This window comes from Chroicocephalus ridibundus, chromosome 2 (genome assembly GCF_963924245.1).
Source record: "Chroicocephalus ridibundus chromosome 2, bChrRid1.1, whole genome shotgun sequence".
Taxonomy (NCBI): domain Eukaryota; kingdom Metazoa; phylum Chordata; class Aves; order Charadriiformes; family Laridae; genus Chroicocephalus; species Chroicocephalus ridibundus.
Genome location: NC_086285.1, coordinates 167,087,197 through 167,113,031, shown reverse-complemented (window position 1 = coordinate 167,113,031; position 25,835 = coordinate 167,087,197). Strand labels below are relative to the sequence as shown.

Sequence of the window (25,835 nt, the reverse complement as noted above, 5' to 3'; positions counted from 1 at the left end):
CTTCTCTGGGCATTACCAAAGCTCCCTCCCCACTAATCACTGCTGTCTATTGAGCATTCAAGCCACTGAGCCAGAGCTATCATTTGTTATGTTGTTGGGGCAAAGATCTAGTTCATCTGAAAGCACTAAGCCACTTAATGCTCCTGTCAATTATCCTATCTATAAAGAAGACCCTGACCCCCATCAGCTACATTACTGAGGGAAATCCCACTATCACGTGCCTACGGAGATCTAATGACTGTCTGGCATGAACATCTGCTTATCCTCACTCTTTGCTGGCTGCTATCTGAAGGCTCAACTATGTGTTGCAAGTCTATGCTAAAGGAAGACCCTAACTGATACAAGCTTTGCTTTACTACAAAGGAGGGGCAACTGCTGGCTTGTCTCTTTGTCATCCTGATGAAACGATGGCACTAAGGTGTTTTGATGTGCAATGACAGTAGTGAGAATAGAGGCAGAAAGAGTTTTGTGTAGTTAGTCTCCTGTAAGCCTGCTCCTGCTGCAGGGCACTTCACCCCCAGACACTGCACAGAACAAAAGCTTGATCTGAAAAAGGAATTGCAAGTGTCAACAACCCCATTCCTGTGGGACCCTTCAGGGCACTTGAGCTTTAGAGGCACTGGATAAAACACTAGAGTGGAGAGAAACTGCAGACTGTCACTTCCATGTGGGAGCTCAAATGTGGCATTAAATCCATCTGAAATTGCTGCAGGAGGGATTTCCTAAAGGACCAGAAGTTCTTAAATTCTTTGAACCCTGACAGTGAAGATTTCTCACGGCCAACGAGGCTTTGACAGAAGGGAAGCTTGATGAAAGGTATGTCATCTCTTGAGTGACACCTTCAACTCAAGTAACAACTGGCCAAGACTGGCTTTGGTGCTGTGTTGGAGCCAAGAATGAGGGGACAGTAGAACAAACTCTCACCATGCATGAGCTAGTGGGACAGAGTTTAGGCATGTTCACTTTAACCATTCCATCTCTTTGAACTAGAAGCAAACATGACATTTTTAGGGTCACAAAGGATCCCCTCAGCACTGATTTGAAGACCTCCATTTCACCTACAAACAAGGAAGCTGCTCACATGCACTGGCCATCTGGAACAGACCAGGAATAAATGCTGGCTGTGGAGGTCCAGCCTGGTCTGAAAGCAACCAGTAACAGCTGTTTCTGAAGGAGTTAATGTCAGAGTTTTCCACCATAGTCCTGCACTTCCATCCAGAGAAGGTAAAACCAAGGTAAAGCATTAATTAGATGTCTAAGGGACTCCAGAGAAGACAGAGGTGGAAGGCTGAGAGCTGAGGCATATTATATTTCAGAATCAAACCCATCCCAGATTGCTGGCTTCTAACCCTTTGATCTTTATTCCTGAAGGAGAAAGCTATCTGAAACATGAGTGGAAATAAAAAGGGGCATTCTTAGGTTGAAAGAAAAAGGAAAGTGCTATAAGATACAGAGAAAAAAAAAACAAACAAACTTTCAGCCAAGCTTAAATACCAAAACGACAGCAGCTGCCGGTCCCACGAAGGCGTAGAGAAGACCTCCCTCTAACGACAGCCAGCAGCTGGAAAATGAAGAGAGAAAAGAAAGTTACCCAGTGGCTAGCATCAGTGACAGGCGCATGTTTGCCGCTTCTCTTTGCCTGCAGAGTTCATCCTGAGAGGTGATACCCCATGGCAAAAAAAGTCTCAGACTTTACAGCAGGCAAGTTTTGCATCTCATTTCTCTTGAACTTGCATAAAGTCTCATTCGCCTGGGGCTCTGCCTGCAGAATGGCATTTGATTGTCGACAGAGGAATGCATGCAAAATTAATGCTAGTGCTCCGTTTCAGACCAGGTCCTGGAAGCAGCTGCATCAGTTTCTTGGCAAGATGATGGTATTGTTCTACTCACTTAGGCAAAAGAGTAGAAACAGTGGAAATTGTCTCTCACTCATTTGCTAACCACTGTGCCCACTGAGGAGTCAGGTCCAGGAGAGCAGTATATTTCTTCTCCTGGGTTCCCCCTTTGAGCTTGCTCTCATGGGGAAATTTTACAACACAGCAGTGAGGTGGGAATTCACAGCACTCCTTAAGTGGATGCTTATAAGGAATGAGCTGAGCGTGAGGTGTGTGGTGGCTCTTCTGGAAACCGGCTTGTTCCTTCTCCCTCACACCATGTAACCTGAGAAGGACTTCTCCGTTCTCCACTGACCACGTGTGGAATTTAGGCTCCTAAACTGCCTAGTGCCTACACAAACTGAGGGGGCTTTTCTGACTAGGTGCTGATGTCTGCCCTATTGATGCCTACCACAGAGCCAGTCACTCTTGATGACATTTCAAGTCAGCAGAGATCCAACGAAAATAGTCCAGGATGATGCACCTACATTCAATTAGATGAATCACATCCTGAACTCCATTGACTTCCCTGACCAGATCTTCACCATCCAAGTAAACAGTGCACCTAACCCAGATGGAGACATCAATGGGGAGAAGAATCCCATCTCTCATGTAAACAGTATGAATATGCTCCCAGTGTCCCCACAGAACACCGTACATTCACATACAAAACTCAGTACACACTGACATCCCCATAATGACAAACTTGGTGTAAAAAAAAAAAAAAAAAAAACAAGTAAAGAGAGGCAGGAGAAATCTCACCCCTCTCCCATCCTCAGGACTGAGCATCACAGGGTGTCTGGACAGCCAACAAGGATTTTCAGGTTTGACTGTAAAGTTGGGAAGGAAACACTTTTTCACTGTGAGAGTGACTGAGCACTGGTAAAGGATGAGCAAATGGGTTGCGGAGTCTCCATCCTTGAAGACATTCAAAAGCAGTCTGGGCATGGTCCTGGGCAGCCAACTCTAGATGACCCTGCTTGATCAAGGTAGTTGGACTAGACAGCCTCCAGAGATCCCTTCCCACGACTCTGCCACAGTCGTGAACAGTCATAGCAGCACTGGAGGTGAATTTTCCCTTTTGTGGGGAATCCAGAAATTCAGAGCATGGACACATAAACCAGGTACTTCAGGGCAAGAGAGGATGCAAATTTACACTGTGTCAGCAACCTCACAGAAAGTTTGCATGCTTTGACATTGCAGTACCCTGGAGAAAATGTGAAATGAAGTAATCCTGTTTCAGCAGTAAACTACCGTGCCTTTACCACAGGATAAGAGCAGGCAACCACAATGGAGCAAGGACTTTCTCAAAGCTCTTAACCCAGCTAACCTTGCAGTAATTCAGTTACGTGCCTGTACTCACAGCAATATGGTTTCATTCTGCATCAGAAGCAAACTGATGCTGCCTTTCAGAGTCTCCCAGGAAACAAAGGCTTCCTGGAAACATTTCAACTTTGTTGATCAGCCTCATATGTTTTTGTATCAATTCTGACTTGCAAAAAATGTTATTTTTTGCCCCAAAAGAAGACAGAACATTTGGGAAAAGAAAAAAAAAAAAAGTATTTCAAATTGAAAATTGAAAGCAGGACATTCTGTTTTTCTCTGAGGCCTGCATCTTGTTTATTTCTAAATTAAACCTGTAATGTGTTAATTTAATCAATTCTGATCTCTTCCTAATAGCAAGTTCCTCTGTCACAAGTAGTCTGAGCAGCTGTAATAATAAAGTGAATAATTAGCTGGGGAGGGGGGGAATAAGAATGAAGCTTTGGAGGGTGCCATAACTGGAGGTCTCCCTAAATGCAGGGAGAGGGCAGGAGGAACCAGGAGGGCTCCCAAATCCTAGTCCTTGCACAGAGCTTTTTCTCCAATGTTCCATCCCAATTTTGAGATTGTTTTTCCCAGGGTCTCTTCCAACTGATGCTCAGCTGAAGAAAGGAGTTGACAGCCCCACACTCCAATTAGCAATGAGGACTTGGTGCAACGAGGGCTTTCGTTGATGTCAGGTCCCTGGCAGCCCCTCTTCCCCTCTGAGCATCAGGCGTTCTGAAGACAAGTTCACACATCACCAAGCACTGGTCCTTATCCCTTCTGACTGCCTGACCTCCCTGCCACAGCGCTTAATCAAAGCATTTCCAAGGCTGTCAGAGGTGGTGGCTGACAGCAAGGGAAGGGAAAGGGTGAAGTGATATCCAAGACAGGAACTGACAGCAAACTCCAGCAATATATTAATCCAGTGGAGATTCTTTTGGCCCTGTGCCTACAAGGCATAGAAATATTTGCATTTCACTAACAGGTTCCCCAGTACTTGCCAAGAGATCTCTTCACAGATCTTTTAAATAAAATTACCACTGGAAGGGAGTAAGTGAATGGTTTAACAATGCTCAGCAGCTCCAGAATACTATTTCTAAGCAGTGCTCCCCTGATTGACAGCAGCTCTTGTGTTCAATGCAAAAGACCTCTTTGCAAAACATCTGATCCTTTTGTGAATCTGCCACAGCAGAGACGTGAGATGGATGGCTTTTGCCTTGGTCCTGCAAAGAGCTGACTTCCACTGAGACCTTCCTGACTCCACCATACAGCTCTGCCAGCAACAGGTCTTACCTCGATCGTGTGGAAAATTAAGCAGCCCCAATGCAACAACCAACATATTGGTATAACTAAGACTACAGCTGGGAATCAGAGCTATCCCACCAGTGTTAATTTAGAGATTAATATAGAAGCTGCTGAGATAACTGTGGGTGACAGAAGCCCTGATGCAATGACACACAAGGACCCCTGGAAATTTGCTGTGTTTTGGTACTGTTCTCAGAAAAATTTTTGTGGGCTCCCTTGTGGGGAAGGATATGAGCTCCCAGCTACCAGTAGCACAATCTCAATTACTCGGCTCAAGCTTTAAGAAGCCGTTTGTCAAGCTTTAGAGGTCCAGAGTCAGTCCCTGAAGTACCTGCTAAAAGGAGAGTTATTATTCAGGCATTCAGCCTAATGCAAGGAGGTGAGCAGTGGTGGGTCCTCTAGACCTCCATTATGTCTAAGACTTTCTTAGAGACTGGAAGTACAGCCTGTACCCTACCCCAGCAACTCTCCAAACAACTGCAAAATGTCCTTTCAAATGCTGTTCAGATAAGAAGGAAAAATCCCCTTGTGTCCTCCTCCCCTAATTGTAGATGGAGAGTTCATAGCACTCCATAAGTGTCCTGAGCAACAAAGGCCTCAGAGTGAATGGCTGCTGGTGAATTGCCATTCAGAAAACAACAGAGACACAGTCCAAATCCTGCAGTACGTATTCAGTTTTTAATTTGAACCTCTCTCCCCCTTCTCATCTTACCACTCGGTAGCCCAGTTTGGCCAGCTAAAGGGTAAATACTAAATATTATCTACAACCTTCCCACACTTAGCAATGCCTTTGATCTCTCCACGTTACACCTTGGAGACATGGCCAACCCTTTGACTGCTATCACATCTTGATGGGACAAGCCTCCATATTGCTGCTCAGTTGTGTATTTATTGTTACAGTATAGCTTCATCCCATGTACAATAAAAAGACAGGACAAAGCTGGGTGAAATCTTGCTTAGGGCTCAGGTAGACCACCATGTTTGAGGTTCCTCCCTTAACTTGCCTCACTGCTGTTGGCCACCTTGGAATACTCTGCAGATGAACAGTTTCAGTCACGGTGACACAGAGACACATTATGCATTTCACACACAGTCCCTTCCACCAGCTTTGCCCTGGGAATCTGTAACACCAAGATTAGTGCTGTAATGCCTTCAGTAGTTGCATCTGTCCCCAAAATGCTCTCACGACCATGTCCCATAGATGGATGTTAGGATTTTTTACCACTGTGAGTGGGATGAGAAAAAAATTGATGTTGAGTGCCAAATCCTGTGCTCAGTTAAACATCAGAGCTCTGCTTTGTCCTAATGCCCATGTCCACAAGAAAAACAACGGGTGCTAATGCACTACTCTTAGGATCCAGAAATTGCAGGGTTGTAAGAAGCCTTGAAAGACACTGTGAAGCCCCTTGTGGTTTATCGTGTCAACTCTTGTCCCCTTCTTCACAGGGAAGGATGTGTTGTGGCTAATGTCTTTCCTACCTTCTGAAAGATGGAAACTTTGTGCTTTGAAAGTCTGCCACTGCCCATTTGAAATGTCCTGTGCATGCCTTATTCTAATTAGAGACAAAGCTAAAATAGCTCCTGAGCTCCAGTTCCAAGCTTTGCAACTACCTCACGCATTTCTGCAATGGTCAGAAACCAACAAACATCCTGGGACAAGCTTTGATCCAAGGCTGTATTCAGTTTATATGCCTTTAGCATTAGACAGTGTTAAATCTAAGTCTGAACCATCTCAAGTTTTGGAGTTCAGCTCTGAAATTACTGCTATGTAATGTAAAATTTGCTTTAGAAGAGAGGTGAAACCAAGGGCCTCCCCACACATAAATGTTAGAGCTTTTAAGACTCTTGAGCAGGAACACAGATTTAAGTGTGAATGCACTGCAGTCTGTTGGGGCACCCTGCCTAGCTTGGTCCACATGAATATTTGCTTCACATTTTAAAATGCGCCAATGTGCAAATGTAACTCTCTTTACAGTGATGTTCAGCACCGTTTTACACTCAGCATCACGGCTTATGAACCCACCATGCCATCCACCTGATCCAGCAGCATGTATCTGCTTGCCCGTCGCTGCATGGAGGCAGGGCTGGGATTGCTTAACCAGTGCCCACAGGGACATCCACCCTGCTTGGGACCGAGATGGTGGCTTGAGTGTAGGACTGCAAGTTAGCTCTCTTTAGGTCTGGCTCTTGGTAAAGCCAAAAGGAGAAATTACAAGATGGCAGCACTACGAATGTCTGATGGGCTCTATGGGCTTGAGAGGAACTGTTGCTCCTTTCATGACTTTGCTGGGACTCACCAGCTTTCATAGAATCCTGGAATCATAGAATGTGTTGTGTTGGAAGGAACCTTTAAACGTCATAGAGTCCAAATCCCATGCAATAAACAGGGACATCTTTAACTAGATCCAGCTTTACTGGACTGCAGCATGGAAGGAAATGAAAGGAGGACCAAACTGGATTTGCTGGAGTGAGAAGGTCTCCTGCTATTTTGGTGACAAGCACCCTGATAGCAGAGCTAGGAAATGGTGTCACTCGAGCTGTGGTTCCTGCTGGGAGTGCAGGATCTCTTGCCATACCCGCAGGCAGCCAGTCAGCTCTTGGACGCAAGGAGCAACAGAAACTTAAGGGCTGAAAGGAGTCAGAGGATTAGCAGCAAAGGAACAAGAGCTGGTGTGCTTAAGTGTCCCTGGGAATGATGGAAAGTCAGCGCAGCCTGTTGGCCACCTCGCTGGTGGGCAAATCTGAGAGCAAAGCAGGAGTCCGGCAGGTTTTGTGACTCATTGACACCCTTTTGGCTGCAGTCTGGGAGGGTTTTGCTCTGGGGCAGGGAGATGTTGGCACGCAGTGGTCCAGGGCAGTGAAATAGGGTGTGCTCTCTTGCACGTTCCTCCCTTCTCCCCCTGGCTTTTTTGTGTGGTCAACATTGACCACAAAACTCTGCAGTGGCCCTTAAGCATTAATGGGGAGGGAGCGACTGAGATTTTTGCACCAATTCCCACAAGTCCATAAACAGGAAAGGAAGCAGAAATATTTAAGCCCTTTCTCCATTCCCCTGATGCTTGTTCATTACAAATTATTCTCGTGGACTTGCATGGAAGAAAGCCCCAGAAATAGCAGCCCCACAGAAAAGCTAAAGGGCATTTGGGATCTCAGTGGCACTTCTGAAAACCAGGCTGTGTGCTGTCCTCTTCTGAGTCATACAATAAACACTGGATCCCCCTCCACCAGGACACACTAAGGCCAAATCACCCGAGCTGGGGCAAGCAAGTCAGGACAGGTACAGCCAATGCATCCTGATGCCAGCACAGGCTTCAGGAATTGTATCTATGAATTTGCAGTTGACAAACCCACCTTCCTGAGCCCTCTGTGTTGTACAGTAATTTGGACTGCGGTAATTCAAACTGCAAAGCAAACAGAGAATGCTGCTGTGCTGTTCTAATACTCTCCTGCAATCAAAATGCAAACCCTGGACCATTTGGTCGTGGGTGTGCGGAATATGTTGGGAATTGAGAAAGAGCAGGGATTCCACGTGACATTTTCTCAGTGGACCTATCAAACCCTCATCTGTTGCTGGCCAGCTTTTGCCTTAAACATTGTTCATGTGGGATGCAAATTACTGGCCAGGAAGGGTCTGAATAATTATGGATTGCAGTAAGGAAGGGCCTGATTTATTGTTACATAAAATACTATTCTTTGGTTGCTACTATGCATAAAATTTCTAAGCTATCTTTTTCACAACACAGTGAAAAAATAACACTTTCTTTTTTTCCTTTTTTTTTAAGCTGTACTAATGCTCAGCTCTGAGTGATTCCAGCCTTGCCTTAATGTATTTACATCTGCACAGTCTTATTCCATTATTTTTTCCTTGCCTTCCTTCCCCCATTACATGCAAATAAGTTTCCTCAAGGCAAGTCCTGTGGAATTCAGAAAACAGGCAAATTCAGATTGCTTTCAAAAACTTTGTTTGAAAAGCTCATGCTCATTCTGGTGCCTAAAACTGAGCCGAGCTATTCTGAAAACCTGGGACCAATCAAGTGAACCATTAAACAGATAAACACAAAAGCTATTTTAATTTTTAAATACCCTCAACTTTAAATATCCCACATTTCCCCATAAAAATAAATCTAAAAAAAATTCTCTAAATAGGAGGTACTTAGATCAAAATGATATCATATACGCAACAGTTAAATCTAACTAGTCCTTGTGAACTTGTTTTTAAAGGAACATACAATCCACCTGGGCCAGCTGATGGCTTGAGGAGGCTGGGAGGCAGGATGGCTCCTTCCCCTCCCATCATCCCTGCTTCCTTCTGCCATGGGCAGCACACCAGAATTTAGCTCCTACCTTGGCTCCTGCAGGTCAGTGGATTTTGAAAAAAAGGATGGAGAGTGAGACAAGATGAAAAAGGAAAAGCTCCTTTACTCACTAGTTTACGGTGCCGTACCCCTTGGCTTTAGTAAATCCCACGGAAATGGCAACCACCAAGGCAGGGAGCCCTACGGAAATGAAACAGGAGAAAATTGGTCATCTAAGCATACGTATAGCTCATCTCCCACTCAACCGCGTAATGTACCCCATTCTTCCCGGTGTTATTCTAGCACCATCTGTCCCAGACAGGGTCTTTGGCAGAGACTGAATTCAGGACCTTCAGAGCCAAAAGCATGAACCCTTCTTACCTCTGCTAATGAAGTAAATGTCATCAGCTGCAATCAGCTCATACCCTGCTGTAGTATCAGCAGTTGTGTAGGGACTGACAGTACATGCCCTTCACTAGCTTCGTTGCCCTCCTCTGCACTCGCATTGAGGTGCCCAAAACTGGACACAATACTCAAGGTGTGGTCTCACCAGTGCTGAGTACAGGGAGACAGTCACCTCCCTACTTCTGCTGGTCACACTATTTCTAATACAAGCCAGGATGCCATTGGTTTTCTTGGTCACCTGGGCACACTGCTGGCTCATGCTCAGCTGCTTGTCAATTAGAACCCCCAGGTCCTTTTCTGCCAGGCAGTTCTCCAGACACGCTTCCCCAGGCCCCTTCCCTGGTTGGCTCACTTAGCAGCTGTGTGAGGAAGTTATCCTCCTCATATTCCAGGAACTTCCTAGATTGTTCCCTCTCTGCTGTGTTGTATTCCTAGCAGATATCCGGGAGGTTAAAGGCAAGTGACCGCGAGATTTCCCCCATCTGCTTATAGAAAGCTTCATCCACCTCACTGCTTTGGTTGGGAGGTCTATAACAGATTCCCACAGTGATATCAGCTTTATTGGCCCTTAACCTAATCCAAACACTCTCAAGCCCATCATCACTCTACTTGATTTCTGAGCTCTCATAGCATTCTCTAACATACAGGGCCACTCCACCACCTCTCCTTTCCTGTCTGTCCCTCCTGAAGAGCTTGTAGCCATCAATTGTGGCACTCCAGTCGTGTAAGGCATCCCACCACATTTCTGTGATAGCCACTATGTCATAGTTTTCCTGGTGCATCATGGCTTCAAGCTCCCCCTGTTTGTTGCTCATACTCCGTGCATTGGTATAGATGCACTTCAGATGAGCTAATGATTCCAACACCTTTTTGTGAGTGTGGGCCCCATTTCCTACCAGACCCTTCTCAGGTGCTTTCATGATTTCTAAATGTCTGTCCCTTCTCTCAAATGAAATGGCAGAGCGAGAGTCCTCACTAGTCCACCATCCTTCAAGCCCTGGCATGCTTCCCTTGGGTTTATTCCTGACAGGCTCAGTTATCTCCCCTTCCCTCCTCATATCTAGTTTAAGGCCCTGTCAATGAGTCCTGCTAACTCATTGACAGGGCTTTAAACTGCTCAAGGATCTATGGAGAAGAATGGTGCTTCTCTGGTTCAATAGCCCCCCCCGCCAGCTCTCCCCTTTCTCTAAAGAAATGCTGGGATATTGCCTAGTAACATCTAGTTCTTCAGCTACGGAGGTCTCCATGTGGCTTTTTATAGCCCTTCTCCTTGTGACATGATGAATTAAGCTATCTCAATGCTAAAGATGGGCAAATCCCGTTAGGAATTAGCAGGATCAGTAGCCAGCTAGGATTAGCGCTTCTTGACAAGACCCTAATTCGTGTGCCGTAGAGGTCACGCAGGCAGCTACGGAAGATGCTGTAGATCGAAGGGATGTGCAGAGACAGCATCCAGACAATAAGCCTGCTGGCAGGGTGGTCACTCAGCAATACAAATCATCGCAAGATTGATTAATAGTGAGGGTCTGCAGCCAGCGGGGAGGTATAAGGCCAAGTTGGCTGGAATATAGAGCATTTGAGAGTTATCATAAAGTGAAGTGTTTCTCTTCCCATATGAGCACAGCTCACATTTGATCAGTCCAAAAACAACAGGCAATGTGTTCAAAAGATGTCTCTTCTTTTCTTTTTTTTCTTTTTCTTTTTTTCCTCTTTTTTTGAATTCTTAATTGACTATTGCTCCTCTTGCTGAGCCTCCTTCACACCTCATCTGGATATATCCTTGGTACTGTATTCACTACGATGCCACCAATATGGCATCCCATGGCAAGCACACCGAGAAACCACATGTGAAAGGACTTTTTCAAGAGTATAGCTTGACACAAGAGGCCCTGTGAAAGAGGAAAGTTGGCTAGGACTCCGCCAAAAATAGCAACTTATTCTTCGCAAAGTGCTTCTCTCAGACGTGATAATTATGCAGAAATGCACACCCGGGCTGTGAACTTGTCAGCTTATAGGGACTGGCTCATATCAAGGCTGGGTAGGAGCCCCAGCTTGTGCTGAAAATGGAGCTGTACAAGCAGCATTTACTGAAAGTGGTAGCAATGCCATGGTAGCTAAGCTAAAGAGAACAGTAATCAGGGATGCTGTACTCCTCCACTTTGGGAGAGCTGTTAACAGTTTAATCACAGTTTGATGTGATTAGATTAAATAAAAAAAAAATAAAATAACAAAAATATCTATTTTTTATTATTATTTATTTGAAAGAAAGTTATTCCTAACTGGTCTGTTTCATATACTGTGTTTGGTTTGTGTCAGCCTTCTAGACAGTCACTCACGCTACATAGTCTCTGGCAAGGTTTTGGGGGATTTCTGCAGAAAGTGAATTTTACATTCACAATTCCAAATAAATGCATCAGAAACCTGTTTCAAAGAGTTTTGTACTGCCGGGCCAGAGGAGAATCAGGTCATGTGTTCACCGTGCCCCCTTAGAAAAGGTCGTTTGCTAATAACGACCAAGAGCCATAACTGTCATGAACAGCTGAAGACCCACTCGGAGCCTGGGCTATGGCAGCATTAAAAATCCAGTTGTAGAAACCATGATATGGTTGTAAAAAGACTGATAAAATTATTTCTTCTTTACTGGGGCTAAATATGATGACTGAATTGTTTCTAGGGAACAGTTTGTCTGTCTGTTCTAAATAATTAAAAAAAAAAAGTTCTAATTGCTAAAAACTCTTTTCCGGAAAGGCAAAGTCGCATACCCAAGAGGAGAACAAAAAAACAGGGAATAAACCTCACTGCCGATGAAAACCACTATAGCTTCAATGAGCTACAGCTGACAGCAGCTGAGAACTTGGCAAACACATCTAGAACAAGAGCTTAGAGAAATGCTAATACGCAAAGGGGGAAAAGGGGGAGAATCAGCCCATGACAAAATGAAATGTGCTAATTATTTCAGATTATGCTCTTTAAAACATATTTTCAGCCTCTTCCCTCTTAGAAGTGCCATTAATTCCAGCTTTACAACTGAAGTCTAGCAGGATGCTAAATAGCAGAAATTCCCTTGCTGCCTTAATAGGCGAGAGTGTTCTTCATTTCTTGTCCTAACCTATTCCAAATGGTTATTATGCATCATTTATCAGCCAGTGCATCCTAGCTCAGAGATGACTACATTTTACTAGCAGTGCAAATTATGCTTCTACACATGTAGTGTGTTTTGTTGTTGTTGTTTTTTTAAATCAGGACAGACTACAAATGTGAATATTGCTTGTCCAAAATTCCCTCGGCTAACACGCCCATCTGTCCCAGGTTTTACAAATCAGAAAAAATTGGTTTTATTACCCAGAAAAGCTATTAGTCTTTTGCATTTGATATCCCTGGTGTTCCTTGAGTCCCAGAGTGTTTGCATACAAACATGCATGAACACACACAGGCTCATGCAGCCTGTGTTTTGCATGTATGTGGGTATCTTCTCAGTACACACAAACACTATATCTCAATACCACAATTTATTTTCTTTCGTAAGCAAGAGCTAGGAGTGAAAACTTAAAGGGATGCAGGTGCTGGAACGTGGACAGCTCTTGATGTGCCAGAATAAATCACATCAGAGCACTTCCTAAGCATCAGAAATGTCTTGTCTGGGGTGAAATGCTCGACTTCAGTAGTAAAACGAGACACTAATACAGCTCAGACGCACAACGCTTTCTCTCTCCCTTTCTCTTTTTTGCCTGCTCGCTTTTGAGCAACTTTTAGTTCTGTTGCTCCTTTCAAACGCACACTTGTTATTGCTTTGAAAGCCCAGGTTATGGGCTTGTGTTTGTTTTCTACTACAGAATGCATCATTTAAGGCTAATAAATTAAACATACGGAAGAGACAGAGGGAGAAAAATTAGTTACAAGCATCTGCACCGGTCTCATAGTTTATTTGTCTACGAAAGGCCCTGCTGCCATGGAGACAGGATTTCAGAGCGTGCTTCACTCCGTTTGCACATGGAAAGAGGTAGCGAGAGAGAACAGGAGAAAAGAGAGAGACACAAACCCAGGAGAAACCACCCCCAGCACACCCTTTAAAAACTCAACCCCTCTCAGCCCATTTATTTTGTGTGACCCTCGGGTGCACTGGGCAGCAGGCAGGACATTGAAAAGGACTTTCAAAGCCAGGCTGGACGGGGCTTTGAGCAACTTGGTCTAGTGGGTGGTGTCCCTTTCCATGGCAGAAGCCTTGGAACTAGGTGATCTTTAGGGTCCCTTCCAACCTAAACCATTCTATGGTTCTATGATTCTATGACTTATGGCCCTTGCTCATGCTGTTTTTAACCATTTCAACCCTTCTTGACACCCCTGAAAGAGTTGCGGGAACGCTCTAATAAGCATTCTGCAGAGCATCAGTCCCTCTTGTAGCCCGGACCCTCTCTGCTCGTCATTCCACAGTGGGGACAGAGCTTCCTCCCCACCCGAGGGGAGATGCTCCACAAACCCAGCATCCTCACCCCATCCGAGACACAAGAAGCGCTTGCGGATGATGCGGTTCCGTAACCGGCCCGTCACGGCCATGTAGGACTGCCAAGCCTCGGTCAACACCCAGCAGAAAGAGGAGAGGAAGAAGAAGTGCAAGAAAGCTGCCACCAGCGTGCATATCACCTGGAGAGAGGAGGAAAGGAGGACACGTAAGAGGAGCAGCAGGCAGAGAGAGCAGCGTGTAGGAGAGCAGAAGGCGCAGGGAGATGTTTCCAAACCAGGCTCTGGAAGGCAAGGTCATAAAGAACAGGACATGAAAATACATTTTAGGAGGAGCCAATCTCCCCCACAAGCTTTGACATAGCAAAGAACCAAAGTATTTCCTTCAAATTTAAGTACTGCGCAGAAATTGGCTACTCTTAAACACGAGCTCTAAGATAAGCCCATGTTTAACACTGTTGCTGAAGTCTGAGCCCGCGTCCCATACTGGTGCTTTCTTGGCTTCAGCAAGGTATATTTATTTTCCAAATGATTAAAGCCATATCCACAATCCTTTTGGGAAGGATGGAGCAGTTAGTAAGGCATGCTCTAATCTCAGCTCAAAAGGTTTGCAAAGCACCATGTCATTGGCAGCCGAGTCATAGAAATTAAATCAGAGGAAGGCAATTTAGGTGGCAATTTATTGCTGCCAGGGAAGGATCGCTGAGTGAAAGAGTTAATCCATGAGAGACGGGTGAATGGCTGCCAGGGGATGGTAAGGACTGCAAACGTGAGTGATGTGTAGTTTTCGAGAAGCATATAACTATTAGTAGACAGGGAAAAAAAGAAAGAAAGAAAGAAAAATAATAATAATGAAGCTACATTAGAAGGAATTTCATAATGGTGAGCTCTACTACTTGGTGGGGAAATCTCTCAAGGGAAATGCAGGGAGCTTAAGCCATTTAAAATTAAACTGGGGAAAGTACTAGCAAATGCATTATGAAGAACAATCCCGTAGTGCCAGGGAGATGGACTGGAAAGCTGACAAGCTCGTCTTTGTTTTTAACTCAGCAAGGCCAAATCTTTCACTGGTGCAAATTGGTGCCGCTCTGTTTAACTCTGCCAGAGCTGTGCTTAATTTCCACCATCTGCAAGCTGGAAATGGTGAATCAAGGGACTCAAGAAGAAAATGATGGAAAGAAACTCTGATGCCTCCCAAGGAGAAGGGAGAACAAATAGACTTTAAAAGCGACTCTGGATAATAAAATGGCTTAAGGCATTCAGGGCAGGGGGAGGGGGAGGTTTATAATGAAGAATTTCTCTGCTTTGAGTTATATCAGGAAACATGGACTTTGGGTTTACGGTCAATGAACCTTCCTCTTTTTTCATCCACCAGCATCTTTTAACACAGAGCTCTAACGCATAGAGTGTCTTTTATCATGATTTTATCAGGTTGCTCTCAATTCATACACCAGCACAAACTGACGTTATCAGAGCTTGTGAATAAAAGTAAGACTGTGCGTTCTTTGAGACAGGAACTGTCTTTTTGTCCCATGTTTGTATTTGACACCAAACCCCTTGGTATTCTGCCTATAAATGGATTCTGGATGACAGTTCAATACAAAACACAGCTCAATATGATAATTTCAAGTGATTTTCACATTTTAAAAGAATGCTAAAAAGGTGGTTGCTATCCATCAGCTTACAGACCCACATAAAACAGTTAGAAACACAGGATGCTTTCTGGAATGTATTTTAAGAAACTGATATTTCAGAACTTTTTTTTTTTTTTTTTTTTTTTTTTTTTGCCTAACATCAGATACAACACTATTCATTTTACTGTTTTGATGTTCTGCACCAACACGGCTCTGTCCTCTTTGCCAGAAGTTTGTAAAAGGGAGAAAAAACCCCTTTTCTTTCCAATTTTTGCACCCAGGAGATACATTTTCTGGGTATTTTTACTCAATCAGATAATTTTGATGGAAAGAGGAGGAAAAGAGAAGAGGCAAGCACAACAGATATACGCACATTTCAGCTGGACCACCATAAGCCCACTACCTCAACTGAAATCAGGCTGTGAACTTGGCTAGCTGATGGGCAGGCACATATCTGCTTCTGCTACCTCTGCTGCAGGTTTTTCCTTCTTTGTAAGGAAAAAAAAAAAATCCAGGAAGGCCTAAGCACAGGGATATGATGTCCCAAGATGCTGCAGAAATATCTAGCAGATCTTGTCAGTCTAAGGCCATTAGTCCTTGTTTTCCTTTAAGAGGAGAAATCTGTTTCCTTGCAGCACGTAGCCATGCCTTTGAGATATGGCCAGTTCATGCAGCATTCATTTCTTTTGTATCATGTTATTGCTGACTGTAATTTTTTAGCCTTTTCCCAGGCCTTTCATCTTCAAAAAGCTTAGCAGATCCAGGCATGGAGTTTTGCCTTTGAGGTTGCATGGATGGAAATTAAGGGAGAATTCAGCATTTCCAGGGAAACTAATACCATAAAAATTCTCCTCGAGTAACTGCAATTATAAATCAATCAATCACCAACATTTCAAGACACTCCATTATCAATAATTGAATGTGAATAAATTTTAATTTACACTCCTTCGTCTCTTCTCTCTATAGTTTTCTTTCTCTGTTCCCTGCCAGAGACTGTTTACTAGATGTCTGAGTGGAAATCCAAGAATAACCTTTCTATTTATGGTGTTTCATGCATATGTATGTGCGAAGAGCTAATCTGCCTCATGCAATCACAGCCGGGAGCTTTGAATCCCCACTACCAGCTCTGACAGTGAACACCCAGAGTGATGTGAGAAAAAAGCACGAGGGAGAACCTAGGCTCACAACTGTGCTCTGAAGGGGGTGGGAGAGGGTGAAGACATCCACCTCCTCTCCTGGAGTGAAGAAGAATAATCAAAGAGGAGGTCCAGCCATGGTTTGCCATGTTGAGCATCCCTCAGTATTTCTTCCTATGGAAAGAAACTCCTAGCACACCCTTGGGGTTGAAGACAACATACACAGGGCAAGCGAGAGCTTAGCTCACCCTTTCTCCACCTCTTGCCTTGAGAAAACCATGTTCATCATGAAAGACAGCTCTGCTTTGAGAAGTTAGTTTCTGAAGGGCACTTGTTTAATAGGAGCAGGGCTGTCTGCCTCATCTCTCTACACTTCTCTACACACATATGACTCAAGCAGCTGCAAAGCTGTCCCTAAAACATAACCTGGCCATACCCCGAAGGGCCCTCCATAAAAATGAGTCTCTATAATTCATTAAACCTTGAGGCTTCTCCGCAGAAATGCTTCCAAAAGTGACAGCATGCTGTGGCTGCCAAAGTAGAGGCTCGAAAAAACTGGCCGGCACTGGTTGTTGTTAATTAAACTCTAAATTTTGACTTCTGATTGTGACTTTGGCAGCAGGAGTAGTGGAGGACGCTTCTTGCCTCACTCTTCTGCTTAGCAGAGTTAGGATGGTTGGAGCACTTGGAGAGACAGAAAAATGTACAACAGGAAAGTACTGATGATAAGCAGTGATTTGTTATGCCAGATGCCAACGGGAAACTGAAAGTGCTTAAGCTGGCATACATACAGGCATATGTATCATACAGGCAACATGCGCCTCTTCAGCCAGGTCTGTAATGTGGGAAACCATGTACGTGCAAGCAGTGCATGTGGGCGAAATCCATGTTCACAACTTGCCCTCACCGTTCGAGTTGCACTGTGATCTGCAGCGAGTCCCTTGCGTCCCCTGGCTCTGCAGCATGCACAGCACTGACAATGCTTCGTATCCCAAAAAAAGGTGGTTTTTTGCATCTGTGTTCATTAACATCTGCCAAGTGCTTTAAGCTCAGAGTATAAAAGTTGCTGGAGAAATAAATGTAAAGCTGAGACATTGGCGCTTTTTTTTAAAAAAAAGCCTTTTCTCAATCTGTCTTTCATCGTAATTTTTGGAAAATAAAATGGTTAAAGCCTTGCAGATAACCATGTTTCTTCTCTGTGCCATGTGCCAGCTACTCTAGGCATATTCAAAAATACCACATTGGCTTTAATCAAAGCCCTGAGGATGCTGACAAATTATCAAAGAGAGACTGAGAGAGAAAATTGAAATCTGCCATTTAGTTTTGTCTTTGACAGGTTGCTAATTAACAGATGGAGGAAAAATGAGGAAGCACTGCCTGAATGGATCATTTCAGTGCTAAATCAAGGGAAAAGCAAACAAACAAACAAAGCCCAACCGATCTCCTACCTTATTCCGGGTCTGGGTCTGTCCAATCAGAATGAGAGCGTTGGAGGAGATGATGGATAGGCAGAAGTTGATAAGAATGACAGAGCGCTCTGAGCGAATATACCTGCATCAAGAAAAGAGGGGAAGGGAGATCCACCCTGTTACAACTTGCATTGAGTTACCTCTGAAAAGCACCAACCAGATGCAGGTTGCACCGGGCCAGGCTCTACAGAAGGCCACAGTAAAAGATTGACCATTTCCTGCGGATTTTGTACGTTAAACAGACAAGAGCAGCGGGAAAGGGAGGGGGAGAGCTTGGGTGTAGTGCTCAGCCCACAGATCTCTCCATCCTCCCCGTCAAAGCTGGAGTTACGAGCATGAGTCAATGAACTAGGGGCCAGCCTAGTCCCTAGTCTGAGCCACTCCTAGAACAATACTGAGTGCTGCAAGTCGTCTTCTGCTCTGCTTTCTTGAAAGGGGACTTGAAAAGGAACTTAAAAGAAAACATACAGGCAACACATGGAAAGATTCCCAAATAAGAAGAGCCATAGGCATGCTGGCGATGAAAGCAGATTACGAATGCATGCACCTTCACAACAAAGTGTTTATGATTCAGCATTCCCCTTTGTCTAACCTCACAACCCCTCCTGAAGTGAAAAGTATTTGTGGCTTTCTTTTTTTTTGCTTTTTCTTTTCCCCAGACAGAGAGGTCTAACACTTCTCAAAACTAGGCCAAATACGTAACTGCACCTGTGGGTCTGGGACATTAGGGATCCAAGTTAGGAAGCTGTTGCCTTCAGCACCTTGCAGGAGCAGGCCATTCGTCATTTCTGATTTGCAATGTGCAGTACAACACCAACTTGCTGCTGAGGTATGTGCACGCCAATTAATTCAAACCACTGGCTATGCAGGAAAATTTCTTTGAAGGCACTTTTATGTACCTAATAAAATTAAAAGGGAATTGCAAAAGCACAAGTCTTCAAGGATTGACTCAGGACCTGATCATACAACACTCATACACATGAATAATCTCAGTGATTTGGCAAGTGCCCTGCCTGAATACCAGATGAGTACAGAGTAGACTCTGACGCTTACAGAAATTAGAAACAGATCTATTAATCAACCAGCTCATCCCTGGAGGCTAATGCAGGATTATTTCCTATATTCCAGCACATCAACTATTTATGTTGGGAATTTAATTTCATTAACTAATTTTAGCAAGAGTGAATTGGTCATGCTTTGGCTGCAGAGTTTTGAGTTTCTGACTAGGTGGGCGGGTCGAGTTTACTGCATGTGTGATCTGTGCTTTAAACCTACTGAAGCCTGAAAAACTTTGATTTTAACTTCCCTCTGAGTTTCACCTTCAGACAAACATGAACGTTGAGGATATGCTTTCCTGGATACAAAAAATTCACCGATGCAAAGTTGTCTGAACGTATAGTGAGTCTGTTGGAAATCTGGTTTATAGGTTGTTTTCTCTGAAACTCACCCAGCCCCACAACAGGCTATAAAATTCAGGCTACTAGCTCAGCTAGAAACCAGACTGACTGCAGCAAAATGAGCATTTGTTTCCTCTCATAGCCAATTTGATCCCAAATTTTCACATTTCATTGGGCTCAGTACAAAGTGTGGATCACCTGGATCTTATTCCATTTGTGGCTGGAAGGTACCAAGCTGTCAATCTATCTAAGTTTGTATGAAGCAAAACATCAAGTCTCTAGTCAGCAGCTTCTGGGGAATAGAAAGGGAGATTTAGACTCTGCCCTGGTAGGAACTGGACGTGATAACTCTGTGTAACAACACTACAATCCAGCTGGCGTTAGTATGTAAGGGAAGAAAATTCAGCTGTCTTCAGACTTTTTCCCCTCTTAAACAAGCCTCTCCTTTCTCCGCGCTTCCCTTCATGCACCGAGAGTCCATCCTGTTCCCCAGATCCGTGAACATCCAAAGAACAAGATGTGGGTTGGCAACATGTAGAATCACTGAATCAGAATAACTTAGGCTGGAGAAAAACCTCTTGAGTTCCCAGTCCAATCCTCTGCTCAAAAAAGGGCTAATTTCAAAGTCAGATCAGGTTTCTTAGGGTCTTGTCCAATCAAGTTTTGAATATCACCAAGAACAGAAATGCCACCACCTCTCTTAGATGACTTATTACAGTGATTAACCGGTCCCATGGTGAAGGACTATTTTTCTTTGTATCCAGATGGATTTTTTCCTGCTGCAGTTGGTGCCTCTAGACCTTTCCCTCTATAACTCTGCAAGTTGTTTGACTTCTCCGTGACTCCTCCTTAATAGCTTCCTCTTCTCCAAGCTAACCAAGGCTTGTTCCCTTTGCCTCCTTTTACATCATGTTCTCCAGCTCCCCAGGCATCCATTGGACTTGCTCCAATGTGCTGACATCTCTTGTATTGGTGGAGTCCAATATTGGGCACACTTTTCCAGATATGGACTCAAGAGTGTCAAACAGAGGGGACTAATCAATTCCCTTGACTTGTTGCCTATATTCTTGTCTATATAGACCAATATAATCATAGAATCATACAATCTTCATGGTTGGAAAGGACCTTTAAGATCATTGTGTCCAACCATATACACACAAAAACCACCCTACTATCTCTGCCACTAAAGCAAGCCCTGAAGTGCCACATCTAGACGTTTCTTAAATACCTCTAGGGATGGTGACTCAACCACCTCCCTGGGCAGGCTCTTCCAGTGCCTGACCACTCTTTCAGTAAAGTCATTCTTCCTAATATCTAATCTAAACCTCCCCTGCCACAACTTCAGACCGTTTCCTCTGGTCCTGTCATTATTCACCTGGGAGAAGAAGCCAACCCCCACCTCTCTCCAACCTCCTTTCAGGGAGTTGTAGAGGGCAATGAGGTCTCCCCTCAGCCTCCTCTTCTCCAAGCTAAACGTGCCCAGCTCCCTCAGCCTCTCCTCATATGACTTGGTCTCCAGACCCCTCACCAGCCTGGTAGCTCTCCTCTGGACACACTCCAGCACTTCAATGTCTTTCCTGTAGTGAGGGGCCCACAACTGAACACAGTACTCGAGGTGAGGCCTCACCAGTGCCGAGTACAGAGGCACGATCACTTCCATGCTCCTGCTGGCCACGCTATTCCTGATACAAGCCAGAATGCTGTTGGCCTTCTTGGCCACCTGGGCACACTGCTGGCTCGTGTTAAGCTGGCCGTCCACCGGCACCCCCAGGTCCTTTTCTGCCAGGCAGCTTTCCAACCACTCTTCCCCAAGCCTGTAGTGTTGCTTGGGGTTGCTGTGACCAAAATGCAGGACCCGGCACTTGGCCTTATTAAACCTCATACAGTTGGCCTTGGCCCATCGATCCAGCCTGTCCAGGTCCCTCTCTAGAGCCTTCCTACCCTCAAGCAGATCAACACTCCCACCTAGTTTGGTGTCATCCGCAAACTTACTGAGGGTGCACTCAATCCCCTCATCCAGATCATTGATAAAGATATTAAAGAAAACCAGCCCCAAAACTGAGCCCTGAGGGACACCACTGGTGAGCGGCCACCAAGAGGATTTCACCCCATTAATCACAACTCTCTGGGCACGGACATGCAGCCAGTTTTTAACCCAGTGAAGAGTACACTTATCTATGCCATGATTCACCAGCTTCTCCAGGAGAATGCTGTGGGGCATGTGCTAACGTTGGCCTTCATTGCTGCATGGGTGCACTGCTGATTCCTGTCCAAATCGTTGCCTGTAGGGCCTTCCCTGTAGAGGCATTATCAAGCTAGTCAGTCCCCACACCATCCTACTCCACATAGTTGTTCTGGCCCAGGTGCAGGACTATGCATTTTTCTCTCTTGTACCATTTGCCAGCCCATATCTCCAGTTTGCTGAGGTCCTTCTGAATGGCAATGCTGCTCTCCAGCATATCGGTCACTCCTCCCAATATGGTGTCATCTACAAACCTGATGCAGGTACATTCTGCGCCATCATCCAGGTTGTTAAAGAGGATATTAAACAATATTGGCCCTAGTATCAAGCCCTGAGAGATGCAACTAATAACCAGCTGCTGGCTAGGCTTCAAACCTTTGACCATTACCCTTTAAGCGTGCACAAACTCCACCCAGCTATTAGCCCACCTTAGAAGCCACCAATCCAGTTCACGGTTCCCTGGTCTGCATACAAAGATGCTACGGGAGACTGCATTAAAGGACTTAGTAATGGCAAAATATACAATACCCACTTCTCTCCATTGCCCATGTAACCAGTCATCCCATCTCAAAAGGCAAACAGGTCAGTCAGGCACAATCTGACCTCAATAAATCTGTGCTGTCTATTCCTAATCACTTCCTTGTCCATCATTTTGCCTGGAAATAACTTTTATAACTACTTGCTCTTTAATCTTCCCAGAGGCTGAGAGTACCCTGACTAGCCAGTAGTTCTCTGGATCCTCCTCCTTGCCCTTTTTAAAGATGAGTGTAACATTTGTTTTCTTCCAGACATCAGGAACCTTCCCAGATTATAGAAAGTGACTCTGTTGTAACATCAGCCAGGTCCCTCAACAACTTCGATGTATCCCATTCGGTCCCATGGGCATGCAAATCTCCAGCTTATTTAAATGTTTCTCATCTCTCTCTTCCTCGGCACGGATAGTATATTCTTCCCCACACTCTGCCACTAGGAACAGGAACTTGGGCACCTGGGAGCAAACCTTGCCAGTAGAACAAGATAACAAAGGCACTGAGTACCTTCACCTTCTCTGTTTCCTTCTCCATCAGGCTATTTGTGCCATTCAACACTGGGACAACATTTTCCTGGGTAATCCTTTAGTGCTGACATACCTACAGAAACCCTTCTTGATGCCTTCCACATCCCTTACCGGTTTCAAATCCAGCTGGTCTGGCCTTCCTAATTTAGTCCTGTGTTCCTGGGCAATGCTTCCATAGTCTTCCTTGGTAGCCTGACCCGGTTACCAAACATTTTCTCATTGTTTTTCAGCTCAATCAGAAGTTCCCTGTTATGCTAAGATGGCCTTCCCCCTTGCTTGGTTTTTTTTTTTTTTTTTTCCCCTTTTCCTTTTCCTCTTCTCCAGTACAGGATGGACCACAGAAAGAAATCACCACTACTATCCAGACCCTCTGGACAAAGAAGTCAGAAACTCAAAGCAGACAGGAAAAAAACACAGGTCTTGATGTTTTTCGCCAGAGGAGACATCTCCAGCAAAGGCAGAGCTACTTCAGGGTGCTGTCTCACTACCTCTTGGCTAATACATGGACTCTGACTACTTATCAAAATATGTTTTGCTCAGCCACCAAAACAGGGGAAAACTCTCACTGCAAATTTAGGGAACTTCTGCTCTGGCCTGGGTCCTGGAGGATGTGGGGAAGCCCTGTGCAAACAGAGACAGATGGAGAAGGTGGGAAAACCCTACAGTCTGTCTCTCTGTCCCCATTATGCTACCTTCCTCTCTGCAAATGCTGAATCACTCTTGCTTTCTCACTGCTTTTACACACATCCTTCTCCACACAATCACTTACTCATTCCTGCTACCTCCCACCAGGGCCACCTAGTGCCTCAGCATCTCCGGCAAAGGCAGAGCTCCTGGGTTTAAAGCAAGTGTTAAAAGCCCCTTGAGAGCTCATTGACAACCACTAAATCAATCTTCAGGCTTCGATGGGCAGGGAGTGAGAAAAGCTCACACTGATATCTTTTAGCGATACAGCATTCACCCAGCTGCCGCCAGTGAAAAAAGTCTGCCGTGCCCCACATGTTGATGGGCTGGTGGAAGAGCTGTTCGATAGCAAGCATTGATCTCCATGCTATGGAAAGGTCACTGACTCCAGAGGCTGTTGAACCGCAATGAGTTCAGGGATGGAAAACACATTGGGGCACTCCTGAAACGCCACCTTGTCAAACTGCTGCTTAAAAAGAGTGATAAAAACCAAAGCTGAGAGAAACAGAGCACTGTCATTTCACCTGTTCTGACCCTTAAATAGTTCCTTTTCTCCCCAGATTTTTATTTTCATGTAATTTTTCAAGAGAGAAGAGCTTTTTCTTTCGATTCCCCCTCTTTTTCCACATGGGTGGTGGAGCACGTGGCCCACGCAGATCGTGTCTCCAGCTGTGACCCAGGACAGCCACTGCCGAGATGTAACAAGGTCACTCCACTTCTATGGCCCACTGTGTCACTGACCTCTCTGTTGAGGCTGTTAATAAGGCCAGAGATGCACCATCTGCAGCAGAGTTTTTGCAGCCATCTGTCTTACTGGGAAGTGGCATGAGTCCACCAACAGGCCACCAACAGCCATCAAACAGAAACAGCGTCCAGTTTTCAATAAGACTGTGCCAAGTTGGCTGCATCTGAAGTGATCACTTGCATCAGAAAGCTCATGCCGTTCGTGCCGATGGCTGAGTAGGTGTCACTAAGCAGCAACCATTATTTGGGGGTTTTGAATGGGAAGTGGAGGGTAAACTCATTTCTTCTCTGATATGCAGCCCAAAAGCTGGGATCACCTCCCTTTTACTTTGCCCCCTTCTTTTTACCATGTTCCTTTCCCGCTTTCTCTCCCGCCCTTTTTTTCTGCTTCCCGTGTATAAACAAACCTTAGCTGGGCAAAATTCTGGGAAAGTTTCCAGATTGTCAGCCTCAGTGAGCCTATTCATCAGAAGTGTTTCATACTCAAGCTGAGCCTATGTATCCATGCTCCAGAGGCCTTTGTCCAGAGGTCTGAATGGGAAATTTCCCGGCCAAAGCTCTCTGAAACAGCTAAGCTCTGGTGGGTGCTCTCCAGTGAAGACCAGGTAGCTATGGCACGAAGATTTTCTCTTTTGCATGCTGAAAAAGAACTACTTTGATATGGCTGCTGTATTTTCGCAACAACAGCTGGAATAATACTGTTGATCCCACTTCAGAGCATTCCTCCAGCTGTTGTCTATCAGACTATATAACATTTAGGACAAAACAAAGTGGGAGCCAGGAGATAATGTTGACTTGAATATGATGTTCCTGAGACCATTAATAGGACAGCACATTCATGTCCAGCAGCTATGCCTAAAATAAAAAGGACACACAGAGTGCTCAGGGCTCAGCCACGGGAATGCTGTGAAGTTTAGAAAACATGAAAACATGATCTACAGAGAAGAAATGAAACAAACTCAGCGCACCAAAGAGAAATTCTAGAGATCACTTGATCATGCTTTACAAATATTTACACAAAAAGACTTAGGATAGAGAGCCCTTTAATCAAGATATAGCTGGTCTCAGGATCACTTGGAAATGGATGTCCATCCTTGGCTAGCTCAGAAATGCCCATTCAAGCCTCCCATAAACATGTCCCCCCATTCATGCTGATCATTTTGGGCATAGGCATAAAAGCAAAGGCTGGAATGAGAAATTAAAAAGAGCGTATTTTAAACAGGGCAGGCAATTAACTTTACTGTCCTCAATAACAGTAAATATTGAGGGGCACACTCCTGGAAGAAAATACATTGTGTTACTCCAAATGACTCTGGCATGCTCCAAACTGATTCAACCTCATGTCTGAACTTGGGTTTCAAATCCTGAACTTGTTTCTGATAGGCAAGAGAGGGTGAGGCTCGAACACTTCCTCTTTACTCCTCTAGCCTAACTTTCCACTTGATCCTGACACCAGTGACACCAGTAAGTCACCTACCAGCGCTGCCCAGTGCTGCCCAGCCTGAGGAAAAGCAGGAGAGGACAAGGACTTGAGCAGATCCAATGATACCCCAGGCACGGAAAAACCTGAGTTCTAGATAAATGTTATTATGATCAGTCTTCAGCTCAGAGCACTTGCCATAATTAACTAGCCACTATGCACTGTCACAGTATCAACAAAAAAAAATATGCATTTTTGCTTATTTTTACTCTCTGGTTTCTTTCCTCTATCAAAGCATAGAGAAAGTTATCTCAATTCACAACTCTGAACTGAATTTACACTTTCCTTCCTACTAAGAAGAATCTCTTGACAAAATAAGAGCCTCAGACTGATCCCTTCTCCCCAAA

General features: G+C 44.7%; 1 protein-coding gene across 14 annotated transcripts in view; it reads right to left on the bottom strand.

The window, feature by feature from the left end:
- The window catches only part of ADGRB1 (adhesion G protein-coupled receptor B1), a 293,273-nt gene that overhangs the window by 45,811 nt on the left and 221,627 nt on the right, over positions 1-25,835 (bottom strand). For 8 of the 14 annotated variants that reach the window (XM_063327633.1, XM_063327630.1, XM_063327629.1 and 5 more), the window contains 5 exons: positions 25,486-25,581; positions 17,864-17,966; positions 13,678-13,828; positions 8,914-8,983; positions 1,495-1,561 (listed from right to left, as the gene is read on the bottom strand). In XM_063327633.1, the coding sequence (XP_063183703.1) occupies positions 1,495-1,561; positions 8,914-8,983; positions 13,678-13,828; positions 17,864-17,966; positions 25,486-25,581 (487 nt within the window). The remainder of the gene's footprint in view (positions 1-1,494; positions 1,562-8,913; positions 8,984-13,677; positions 13,829-17,863; positions 17,967-25,485; positions 25,582-25,835) is intronic. The other 6 variants (XM_063327634.1, XM_063327635.1, XM_063327641.1 and 3 more) reach the window with 1 other exon arrangement.